This window comes from Phyllostomus discolor, chromosome 8, assembly GCF_004126475.2.
Source record: "Phyllostomus discolor isolate MPI-MPIP mPhyDis1 chromosome 8, mPhyDis1.pri.v3, whole genome shotgun sequence".
NCBI classification, from domain to species: Eukaryota; Metazoa; Chordata; class Mammalia; order Chiroptera; family Phyllostomidae; genus Phyllostomus; species Phyllostomus discolor.
Window position 1 is genome coordinate 48,686,850 of NC_040910.2, and position 11,673 is coordinate 48,698,522.

Here is an 11,673-nt window from a genome sequence, read left to right on the forward strand (position 1 = left end):
TGGGGCAACCTCTGCCCCAATGCCAGTCTCATACCTTTCCTTTCATAAGAAAACCTTGAGGGACATGGCTAAGTGTCCTATTGAAACACCTACCCTGGCTAGTGTGGTTCAGTGGATTGAGCGCTGCCCTGCAAACGGAAAGGTGGCCGGTTTGGTTCCAGGTCAGGGCATATGCCTTGGTTGTGGGCCAGGTCCCCAGTTGCAGGTATTTGAGAGGCAACTGATTGATGTTTCTCTCCCTCTCTTTCTCCATCCCCACCTCTCAAAAGTAAATAAATAAAATTTAAAAACAAAAAACAAAATGAAACCTACTCTCAACAAGATGGTCCACAGCCCTCAAAAGGAAACCCCTTACAGGGTTGTGATTTCCTGAGGTTACCACATGCTGTATGTGCCCAGTGGCTCAAAAGGAATTTCGGGTTTGCAGTTTGCAGTTATTTTGTTTTTATTTTTGTAACACAAAGAGGCAGAGGAGGCAAAGGGGAGGGGCCCAACCACATTCCCACAACAGCTTTTGAGGCACATGTCTGTCCAGATCTGTTCTGAAAAGCCAATTTCAGGTCTGTGTTTCAGCAAAACTCCATGGACGGTCAACCTCAGTGCAAAGAACTTAAAAGGAAAACCACCTGTCTGCCTGCCACACAGGGCTCCAACAAGAGATGCAAAACAAAACTTCGGAAAATGGCCCCTTTAACACACAAGGGCAAGGGCTCTAAAGGTGCATTAACATAGAGAACCTTCCAGGAATCAAGTCGGCTGCAACTTCACAAAATCTAAAACACCAAATAACATTTCCAACTGTTGAAATGCTGGTTTAAAAAAAAAAACACTTTATATAAAGAAAAGGATAACAAAACGTGCAGGTGGGGGTCCCCCCAACACCTGCCTCATTTCTGTTCTGAACAGACAGGTGGGCTGGAGCAGACATGCAGCCTGGAGCAGGGGCGCTGGAGTCTCTGAGGCTGCGGGCCACTCACTGTTTGCCCGTCTGCCTGCCAGGCTTCTTTTCCGGCTGACCTCTGCCAGTGCCTGGGATCCCGCCGCGGCCCCGGCCGCCAAACACACCTGCAGAACAGAAGCGGAGGCTGCAGGGGAGCCTGGTTCCAGGGTATTCTAACCCCTCTGGGCCTCAGTGGCCCCCTCTATAAAGTGGGCAGGGGAGGCTGCAAACGGGTGGAGTATCTGACCAGGGCCAGGCACGGGTGGTGCTTGAGAATGTTCTCAGTGTGACAGAGGAGGACACCAGGTCCGGCTTCCTGGGAGAGGGCCCAGGGCTGGGGTAGGGAGTGACTGGAAGAACAAAGGCAGAAGGGCTTCCAGGAGGGGGAAGAGCCAGGACAGGGGCAGGACTCTGGCAGAGTGGGCCAGACACCCCCAACTGTGAGGCTGAAGTCTGCACTGGGGACCCACGACCTCCCTCATGGTGATACCACCCTGCGGGTACAGAGACCAGTGCAGGCAGGGGTTGCCCACCTCACCTCTCATGGATCGAGACCAACTTTGTTCTACCTGCCACTGAGGTCCCTGGGGTCTCTCTCCACAGCGGGCGGAGAGGCCCCTCCCCCTACCTCCCTGAGGCTCAGCCAGCAATGGTGCCCCCCAGTGCACAGGGCCTGGCGTCAGGTATGAGACAGGCCCTGAGACACTGGGGCCCCACTAAAAGTCCCTTTCAATCTTCTGTCCGGAGTGCCCTCCCACCCTCTTCACCATGGCTCACTCCTGTCACCTGAGCCTGGCTCAAGCTGGCTCTAGGCCTGGCATTCAGGAGGTCCCCACAGTCGGAAGAGACAGAGCCAGACCACTCCAACAATAGGAGCCTGACTGGGAGGTGGAGCTTACAGATTGCCTCTGGGCCCAGGGCCCAGCTGACTAGGCAAAAAAATTAATCTTATGCCAGAGTTGGCATCTCAGGGCAGTGAGGGGGAGTCTGTCAAAAAGGTGTGACTGTGGCTTTGCATCAAGGTGTCAGGGTGAAGGGTCCTGTGCCAGCCCGAGCTGGGGTCCTCGCCTGCAGCTTGATGAGGTGGGCACTGCTGGACCCTCTCTAAAGAGGGGAAACTGAGGCTTAGGAAGGTGCGTGCCATGCCCAGACACAGACAGGTATGGAGACAAGGGCTCAAGGCCCAGGTCTGTGTGGGTACCAGGTCCATCTGCTGGGCTGGACCTAGAGCTGAGGGTACCAAGGACTCAGCTGGGACCCTGGGCTGGGGCAATGGCAGGTGGCAGTCAGCAGCAGCAGCCACTCCATGGAAGAGGCCTGTGAGTCACAGCTCCCCAGCTCTGTCAGGGGTTAGGGCTAGGGCTCAGAGCCAGGCCTGCTGCTGCACCATGAGAGCACCAGCCAAGAATGTCAACACTGGGCTGAAAAGGACGCCACGTGCTGCCGCTACCCCAGTGTGTGTGTGTGTGTGTGTGTGTGTGTGTGTGTGTACACGCACGCGCGCAAGAAGGGCCTACCTCGCCCGGCACCCCCCATGCCACGGCCTTTCTGCTGCTTCTGCTGCTGCAGACCACCTCGACCACGACCTTTGGCCACCACCTCTTCCTTGACCATGTCAATGATCTCGTCAGGGATGCGCAGATACTTGATGGTGCTGCCTCGGATGTAGCACTCTGGCATCCGCCAGAACTTGTCTCCATCCTGCACGAGAGGGGGCAGCTATCTGCACCTGCCTTCACCCCTGTAGGCTGCCAAGTTCACAGTCCCAGACATGACATGGGACCCCTCCGGTGGGGTCAACAGACATTCGGCACCCTTGGCACATGAGGAAGAGCCAGGGCTACATGGGAGACGGCCCCCGCCTGTCTTTCAGTATGGGATGGGATTTATCACATGCAGCTCAAAGCCCAGGGCAGGGGCTGCCCATTGTACCAGGTGCTGCCACAGCCCAGTTGCTGTCTGCTCCTGCCCCCAGCCTTCTAGAACCCACCTTCTGGAACCTTTTCTACATCCCTGACTCATTCGTTCATCCATTTCCTGGCAGGGTCCAAGTTTGGCATGGGACACAGGGCAGGAGGACACAGACCTCGTGAGACAGGTGAAGAGGGTCAGGAGAGGGGAGGGAGACAGGTCTGGCGCTCACCAGGAGCGGCTCCCCAAGATGCTAGTTTTCAGGGAAGCTAACTGAGGCTGGAGAGACAAGGGGGCTAGAAAAGACAAAACCCTGTGGTTCTTACTACATGGACGCCAAACGCCCTACCCCCTCCCCTCTGCCCCCTGCCAGGCAACCAGCACAAGGCCTCCCCCTAAAGTCCCCTCCTGCTGCCCTTGGGCAGGAGCCCAGGGCTTCTTCCACCAGATTAGTTTCCCAGCCCCACCCCCATTGCTCGGAGCCAGAAGCCTGGGTAGCCTTCTCCTCCCCCCACACCCTTAGAAATCAGACCAAGACCTCTCCCTGCTCAGAACCCAATCAGAGCCTGGCTTGTGTGGCTCAGTGGGTTGGGCGTCCTCCCACAAACCAAAAGGTCGCTGGTTAAATTCCCGGGTCAGGGCACACGCCTGAAGTGCCGGCTGGGTCCCCCGCTGGGGACGTGCAAGAGGCAATAGATCGATGTCGCTCTCACAGATCTCCCTCTCTTTCTCCCTCCCTTCCCCTCTCTCTAAAAAAACAAATAAAATCTTAAAAAACAAAACAAAACAAAAAACATTTAGAGCCCCCTTGGCCCAAGGATCAGGTCCAAATTCAGGATGGCTCCCAGGCCCAAGATCCAGCCCCACCCTAGCTGCCCTGTCTTGGCACATTCAACACACTTTCCAAATGGAACTTTCTGGAACACACAAAGAGGGCTTCTGGCCCCTAGCACTTGGCATACACCATTGTCGGTTGTCGTCTTTCCTTGTCCAGCTATCTCTAGTCCATGACAGGGCTTGCCTCCCAGTCTCCAGTCTCCCCTAAATCCCCAGTCCTCTCCAGTCCTCGCCAGCAGTCTGGTCTGGCCCAGCAGAGGCGCTTGGTGGGTGAGATAACGTTTGAGGGCTGCTCTTCCCAGGAGCGTCCACGAGCTCCCATCCCACAGAGGAACCCTACGAGGCCCCACACATTCCTTTCCCAGAAAGAGTGGGCAAAGGGCCAAAGAGTGGGGATGCAAAGCACAGCCAGGCAGAAACAGAAGGATTCTGTAGAAGCTCTCGGCCAGGGCTAGGGCTGGCTGCTCCCGGATCGGCCCTCCCTCAGCCAAGGTCAGGCTGAGCCCAGTGCGCTCCCTGCAGGAGCCAGGGCTCCCTCTGCTTTCTGTGGCAGTAACTTAGCGCCTCCCAACCTGAGCTTCCCCTGGGATCTTGACCTCTGGAGTCTGGATTCTGCCACCCACCACCCAAGAGATTTCCATCCTCACCCCAGCCTTTTCTCCCAACCATCTGGCCACAGAAGGAAATGTCCAGAGGAGCCAAGCCTCCAAGCTTAGTTGGTGCTGGAGACTTGGACCAACCAAGGCCTGAACCCGGTAGTTGGTTCTAGGTCCCACGAGTGGATACAGACCTACTGGCCATGTGCAGAAGGACATATGCACATAAGGCTATGCAATGTGGCCGTGTCTGCTAAGACCACAATGGAGCCACCCAGACATCTGCTGCACATGGCAAGAAATCCAGAAGGGAGCTTCTAGCAGGCTGGGGTGGCAGCTCCACAATGTACCATTACAAGGAGCAGGTCAGAGCTGTGTAGGTGAGGGAAGGGGTCATGTCACCTGTCTGCCTGTGAGGGCATGAACCATCCAAAAGGATGGACTGGGGTAGGGGGCTGCCTCACACTGCGTAGCAAACCCTAGGGGCACACTGCCCATAGGCTCAAGACAGCCCCACCCTGGCTGGGGCCCTCAGCAGCGTCTTCTCCTGTAACCTGGGGGGCTGTGGCTGGCAGGGGGACTAAGACTGGAGTCCATGCATGTTACTTACTGTGAGAGAGCCCTGCCTCCACCACCATCCTTGTTCTCATGGCTCTGGGGTCATCCCAGCCTGCAACCCCAGGGACCTGCCCCCAGCCCTGGTGGGTTAGGTTCTGGCCCTGCACTTCCTGGTTTCAGGCCTGGGGAGGTAAACAAGCCTCCTGGTCCATGAGGCTACAGGGCCACCTTGCCCTCTGGTGGCCTGGATACCCCAAAACTACACCACTATGGCCTACAGCCTAGATCAATAGCAGCTAAGGCAGATAGGAAGGTGGGGTCTGCCTGCCCTGTAGGCCAACCCCTACCAGTACAGCAGGGACTTATAGCCAGAAGCACCCCCTCAGCCTGAGTCCTTCCTAGTCAGGGGCAGAATCAGGGACAGGAGGAGGAGGGGAACAGCTCAATACCTGCTCAGGAAGCATCCCCACAGGTACAGTCCTCATAGGTTCAAAGTCCAGGCACTAGGGACTTGGAGCCCTGTCCCTTGGCACTACTCTACACCAGACTAGTCCCGCAGGCCCCACCCCTGGTTGGAAGACTTGTGGTAGGCTGGACGAGCCCCCCATCTCCCAAAAGGTACAGGAAAGGGCCTTCACCCAATCTGGAGGCCAGAATGCTGAGGCCCTGTAAGCCTCCAGTCCACGCACACTCTTCTGGTCACACGGTCCCTACTACCCCCACACCCGCCCGCCCCACCCAATGGTCCCCAGGCGTCGGCCAGCTCCAGCGCAGGGCACTCACCCTGGACGTGCAGATCACCTCGCGCAGGTTGATGTTCATCCAGTTGTCGCAGCTGACAAGGTGCCCGTTGTATGTCTCACCATTTTTAAGCTCTACCAACTGGACGGAAATGGGCCCCAAGTCAGTCTTGGGCCCCAAGGGAGGTGCATCCCTGCCACTAAGAGAAGCCCTGCCCTTATCCAGACACATCCTCAACTCCTCTCAGGACCCAGGGGCCACTGCACTCAGCACCCAGGCCCTCCAGGGAGCACATCTTACAGGGACGCATTCTGCTTTTTCTGCACACTTTGCGGGGCATTGTAGATTTTCTACGGGGAAATCTTTTTTTTTTTTTTTTGTGAAAGGGAAAAAAAACCCCAAACAAATAAAGAATAGACTGTGATTTTAAAAAGGACCAACTCAGGTAGATGCCCAAGAGAAACAAAGGCATTCATCCATGCAAAAAATGCATACAGGAGCCCTGGCTGGGTTGGTGGGAGCTGCATTCTGTACACCAAAAAAGGCTGCGGGTTCAATTCCCAGTCGGGACACATACCTAGGTTGCAGATTCAATCCCTGGTCAAGGCATGTACAGGAAACAACCAATCAATGTTTTTCTCTTTCTCCCTCTCCCTTCCTTTCTCTCTAAAAGCAATAAACATATCCTCTGGTGAGGGTTAAAAAAATGTATATACAAATGTTCACAGTAGCCAAATATTCAAATAGGCAAAAAGCAGAAACACCCCAAGTGTCTATCAACTGGTGAATGTGATGAACACATGGTGACCCATCCACACAATGGAAAGCTACTCAGCCATTAAAAAGAGTGGAGCACTGACACAGGACGGAACCTGAGAACACTGTGCGGAGGGCAGACAGACCCGTGGACCACACGTGTGATCCCGTTTGTGTGAAGTGTCCGGATCAGGCAAACCCACAGAGACAGAGCACAGACTGGTGGTTGCCAGGACTGGGCGAGGGGGATGGGGAGTGACTGCTAGTGGGGACGGGGTCTCCTCGGGGGTGAGGGAAATGTTCTGGAACCAGCCAGAGGTGACGGTTGTACAACACTGTGAATTGGCTAAAGGCCACTGCACTGTTTACTTTAAAAGATTGAGTTGTATGATATTTGAGTTGTACTGAATAAAAAGAAAACAGAACATATTGAAAAACAACAAAAACCAGTTAAAAAAATCACATTCACCTTTATACACACATATATCACAGAATTAGTTAAGTTGCTGGGAAGATGAATGCGGGGGCTTCACTCTAGGTTCCTCTCCTGTTTGACATTTTAAAAAAGATTTCATTTAGCCCTGGCTGGTGTAGCTCAGTGGACTGAGCACGGGCTGTAAACCAAAGGGTCGCCAGTTCAGTTCCCAGTCAGGGCACATGTCTGGGTTGCGGGCCAGGTTCCCAGTGACGGGTGTGCAAGAAGCAACCACGCAGTGATGTTTCTCTCCCTCTTTCTCCCTCCCTTCCCCTGTCTAAAAATAAATAAAATCTTTAAAAAATATTTTTTTAATTTATTTTTAGTAGAGAGGAACGGAGGGAGAAAGGGAGGGAGAGAAACATGGATGCACAAGGGAAACATCGACTGGCTGCCTCTCATGCAACCCCCACTGGGGACCTGGCCTACAACCCAAGCATGTGCCTTTACCTTGACCAGGAATTGAACCAGTGACCTTTCAGTTTGCAGGCCAGCACTCAATCCATTGAGCCATACCAGCCAGGGCGTGTTTGACATTTTAAATAAGCATGTATTACTTTTGTAAGCAGCCGAAATGACTCTAGTCCTGACCCATGTGGGAGGGAAGAGAACAAGCTGCTGCTTTGTGGACAGGCAGGGAATCAGGTTCAGCTAGAGGCACCTCACTCTTCACCCAGTGCCCCCGTCCCTGTGCCAGGGCTGGTCCCCACTGAAACTCGTCACCCCAGATGGCACCTACTCACCATGGGGTGATTCTGAGCCGTCTTCAGCAGTGACAACGGGAGCTGAAAGACAAGACAAACAAGAGCATGAGATTTGCCTGTTTAGTCTGCACCTGGGAGCCCCAGGCCTCTGGGCAGCGTCCCACCACAGCACCAGGGGTACGGAAGCACACATGCCTAACCCCCTAAGAGGCACTCTCATTCTGCACAACCTCAGGACACGCACCTGCCTTCCAGTTTAGGAAAGAACATCTCAAGCTCCACCTTTCCTCCCAGAGGCAGCTGCCACCTAGTCCCACTGCTGAGCACTTGCTTTTTAATACCTCACACTATACATTCCCTCACATCCACCATGCTTATCAACAGCATCGCAGTGTGCAGGCCCTCTGCTGCTGCTGTTTGCTCTGCCGATGCCTGAGATCCACCCACATGGATACAGGCAGCTCCAGGTCTTTCATTTCCAGCATCACATATGGTTATCACCACCCCTCTTTACAGATGGGCACACTGAGGCTTAGAGACTGAGAATATTGTCCAGCACTAGAGCTAGCAAGAGAAAGAGCTTAGCTTGACCCTTCTGTCCACAGCCATTGGGGGCAGCTCCCACTGGACCAAGAGTGACTTGGCCAGGCACAATGGGGAGTCCACCTCGATCTGAGGAGACCACATCTGAACTGAGTTCTCAAAGACAGGACTTCAATAGGTCAGAGGAGGAAGCATTCCAGAAAATCTTTGTGGTTACTGCAAGAGATGGCAGGTAAAGGATGGAATCTTTTAAAACTCACACAGATAAGGTGGGCTTTTAAGATATCTAGTTTTCCATCAGTACTGAATTCCTTTTTCATAATAAACATGGTATAACGAGGGGAAAAATCAGCTCTTCTCATTTTGGGAACCCAATTCAGGACCCTGTAGCCTGGAACTGCCTCTGGATCTCCAGAAGGCTGACTCAGGTGGCAGTGCTTGGGTCCGGGGTCCAATGGCAGCCTATTCAGTGTGGCTAGATGATGGTTCTAGACAGAGCCCCATAGACAGGAAACTGCCTCGGGGAGGGACGAGGCCTCACCTCGTCCTGCCCTGGCCTCACACTACTGATCCGATATGGGCAGCTGTTTCTTCAGGCCATGGAACTGGACGGCCTCTCCAGTGGAGGCCGGAAATGGCCCTCGGCCCCCAGAGGGTGGCTCCCATGGAAGGGCTTGGGTGGGGGGTACAAATCCCACATCCCATTGGCCTTCCCTGACAGGAGTCACAGGGGGAGGTCCAGTGACAACAGGAAGCCAGGTCCAAGCCCACTTCCTGCACTGGCTTCCTGGACAGCCAAGATAAGGAGAAAGAACAGGCCACATGGAGAATGGGCAGCTGCTCCACAGAGGATGAGCAGGTTGGAGACCGATGGAGCCAATCACAGCTCCTGCCCTCTCGTTTGCGTGCATCTGTGTGACACTGTAACCAGGCTTCGAAGGGAAAACAGGACACTCCGCTCTGCACTTGGGGCCACAGGCCCAGATCACCTTTTATTGTGCTGAAGCTACAGGGTCTCCTGGGCAGTGGCAATCTGAACCAAGATGATGAGACACCTGGGTCCTCCTCCCAGATCACCAGGGAGTGGACAGGGTCAGGCTAACTCTGGAATGTGAGAATGAAAATGGACTCAGTTGCCAAGACGTGGAGGGAGGGTCAGAGGAGGGAACTGCCCAGGGACACACAGCAAAGTCCTGGTAAAGCCAGTGAAAGCAGACAGATGGGCTTGTCAGTATGGGACCCACAGATGTCCTTTTATGACATACACAAGCCCTATGCTGGTGACGGCCTTTCTCGAGTCACCACCTCGTCCCAGCTACTGACAGGACAGTTCTGGAGGACCCATAGCCTCCACTGTTGTCACGGGTGGAGCCACAAAGCACCTGAGAGGACATGTGAAGCCTGGGAGGGACCAGGACCTGCTCCCAGCTCTGCCCTGAATTCCCTATCCCCACCCCCCAGGCAGGCCACAAGGCCAGACCTGACTGGCCCACTCCACTCCGCTCCTCACACACCACACAGGTTCCTACTGCTCCACCTTTGTTCCTGTGATTCCCTCTGCCTGGGGGGCCTTTCCCCAGGCTGACTGCTGCTCAATGGTCCCCTCCCTCTGCCAGGCCTTCATAATAACCCCATTTAGGAAGCGAGGTTTCCACCTGGGCCACCCTCTGCTGTTTCCATCACAGGACGTAGCCAGTCTCTAATTATCTTGTTTACTTGTCTCCCTGGCTAGACTTGAAACACCATGCTTCCTGCTAGACTGGAAAACTCAGAAGGTGTGGACTTTGTCCAGCGCCAAGCACGGGGCCAGGCACAAGAGAGAGACTCAGTAAATATTTGTTGAACAAATACGAGGGAAATACACATACAGCATGTGGGGTGGGATGCTTGCCCCACCCCACAAACAAGGAAACGCTCAAGGGAGAGGTGGCAGCTGGACAGCCCTCCACTGCAGCACCAGCCAGGGGCACTGGCCACGTCTTGCCATCTCCATCCTCATCCCCAAACTAAGCTGGAGACAGAGGAAAGAACGGGAGGATCCTAGAGAACTTTAAATTCCACGGGAAAGAGGAAGATGCATGAAGGTGTCAAGGGAAACAGGAGAGGGCCGGACACCCAGCTCTGGTGGAAACTGGGCCATCTGGAACTGAAGAAATTAGAAAAGCTGAAGGAAAGAGGATTCCTTTTTCTGGGCTTTCTCACAATGTTTGGGTTCCGGACCAATCTAGGACTGGACTCAACAGCTTCCTGAGGTTCCCACTTCAGGAAGCTGTCATGGGCTACCTCCACCTGCACACCTAGCTCCTTGCTTCCGGCCCGCCAGGACCACAGGGAACTGAGCGTGTGTCATGCCTTGTTCACTCCTGGACACTTCTGGCTGAAACAGAGTGTGCGCTTTGTACAAACACTGTTCTAGACTCTGGGAATATATCAGGATAAACACAAAGATCCTGCCTCTATGGAGCTTGACAAAGAGGGATCCTTCTGGTCATGCCCTCAGGCCCACTCTGCTCTCTAGCAGAGAGGAACTGGGTCCCTTCTCTCAACTCCTGTACTAGCCAGCAATACTTGTGGGAGCCTTCACCAACCCTAAGGAACATGCAGCAAGGGTCTCAGAGACTCAGGTGTTGATGGGCCAACCACGCTCCCACTCCCACGAGGCCCATCTCTGAATTCCTGTGTGGGGTCTCCATTTCCCTGCCAGGGTCTCAATTTTTTCCTTCCGTGAACTGAACGGGCGCAGTTAGTCCACTTCTGGCTCAAACCCGCCCCCCGCCCCTACTGTGTTATCCAGGGAGAAAAAAAACCATTTTCTGGGTCTGTTTTTCAGCCTGAAAACGAGAGGCACAGGAAGTTGTGCTGCTAATTTTCTAAAGGCCTTGTAAGTCCTGATATCCACAAAACTGGTTTAATTTGAGAACTCAGACGGGCACCCTACTTCCCGGCACTCCAGCTTCGCAATATGAGGTCAGACTGGGTCCGATGCACTTGGGGATACCTCACTGTGTCAAACTCACTCTGCTGCCTCCACCGGGCCCTTCGGCGGGTCCCCTTCCTCTCCGGCCTCGGCTTCCCCATCTGCAAAATGGGAAAACTGCGGCTAGTCCACTATGCTATGACTACACGTTCGTCCAACTGCAAGTACACGGAGACCGACGCGCTGGATACCCTAGTAGACCCCCGCCTTCTCCGGACTCAGTTTCTCCTTCTCGGGTCGAGGGGAAGGACTAGAGGCCCAGATCACACGCTCGCTTTGCATCGCCCCAGCCCCAACGCCAGCCCCAAGGAGCCTTGGCGGCCGCATCCCCCACCTCTGGACGACAGCTCGCCATCGCCCTGCCCTCACCATAGTGTCGGCAGGGACCTAACCCGCCGGTCACTTCCGCCACCGCTGCCGCCGCTGCTCACGCTCCCACCGGTAGCCACTCCGCCGCGCGCCACAAGGCTGAATGGAGTGGCAGCGACAGGAGCCAGTCGGCATGGAGCTTTAGGGAAGGGCAACCAATGCACGTGGAGTAGGGCGGGGCCTGCTAGGCACCAAGGGCAGGGCGGGCCGGTGTTCCCGCCGCAGGAATTAGGGAAAGAGCCGTAAAGTGCCGCGGTGAATGCTGC

At 54.8% G+C, this 11,673-nt stretch overlaps 1 protein-coding gene across 4 annotated transcripts; it reads right to left on the minus strand.

Annotated features, from left to right (window-relative positions):
- Positions 1 to 427: 427 nt before the first annotated feature.
- On the minus strand, positions 428 to 11,562 carry LSM4 (LSM4 homolog, U6 small nuclear RNA and mRNA degradation associated). Of its 4 annotated transcripts, none has more exons than XM_036032597.1 (6): positions 11,408 to 11,537; positions 11,079 to 11,139; positions 7,558 to 7,599; positions 5,626 to 5,724; positions 2,458 to 2,641; positions 428 to 1,065 (listed from the first exon to the last, which is right to left on the minus strand). In XM_036032597.1, the coding sequence occupies exons 3-6, from the start codon at positions 7,558 to 7,560 to the stop codon at positions 974 to 976; spliced, it is 378 nt and encodes a 125-aa protein (XP_035888490.1). In that variant the 5' UTR covers positions 7,561 to 7,599; positions 11,079 to 11,139; positions 11,408 to 11,537; the 3' UTR covers positions 428 to 973. The 4 variants fall into 4 exon arrangements, with proteins under 4 accessions (XP_035888490.1, XP_035888488.1, XP_028375387.1 ...); XM_036032595.1 differs by having other exon boundaries at positions 11,373 to 11,524; XM_028519586.2 differs by lacking the exon at positions 11,079 to 11,139 and having other exon boundaries at positions 11,408 to 11,562.
- Between the last annotated feature and the right edge of the window lie 111 nt (positions 11,563 to 11,673).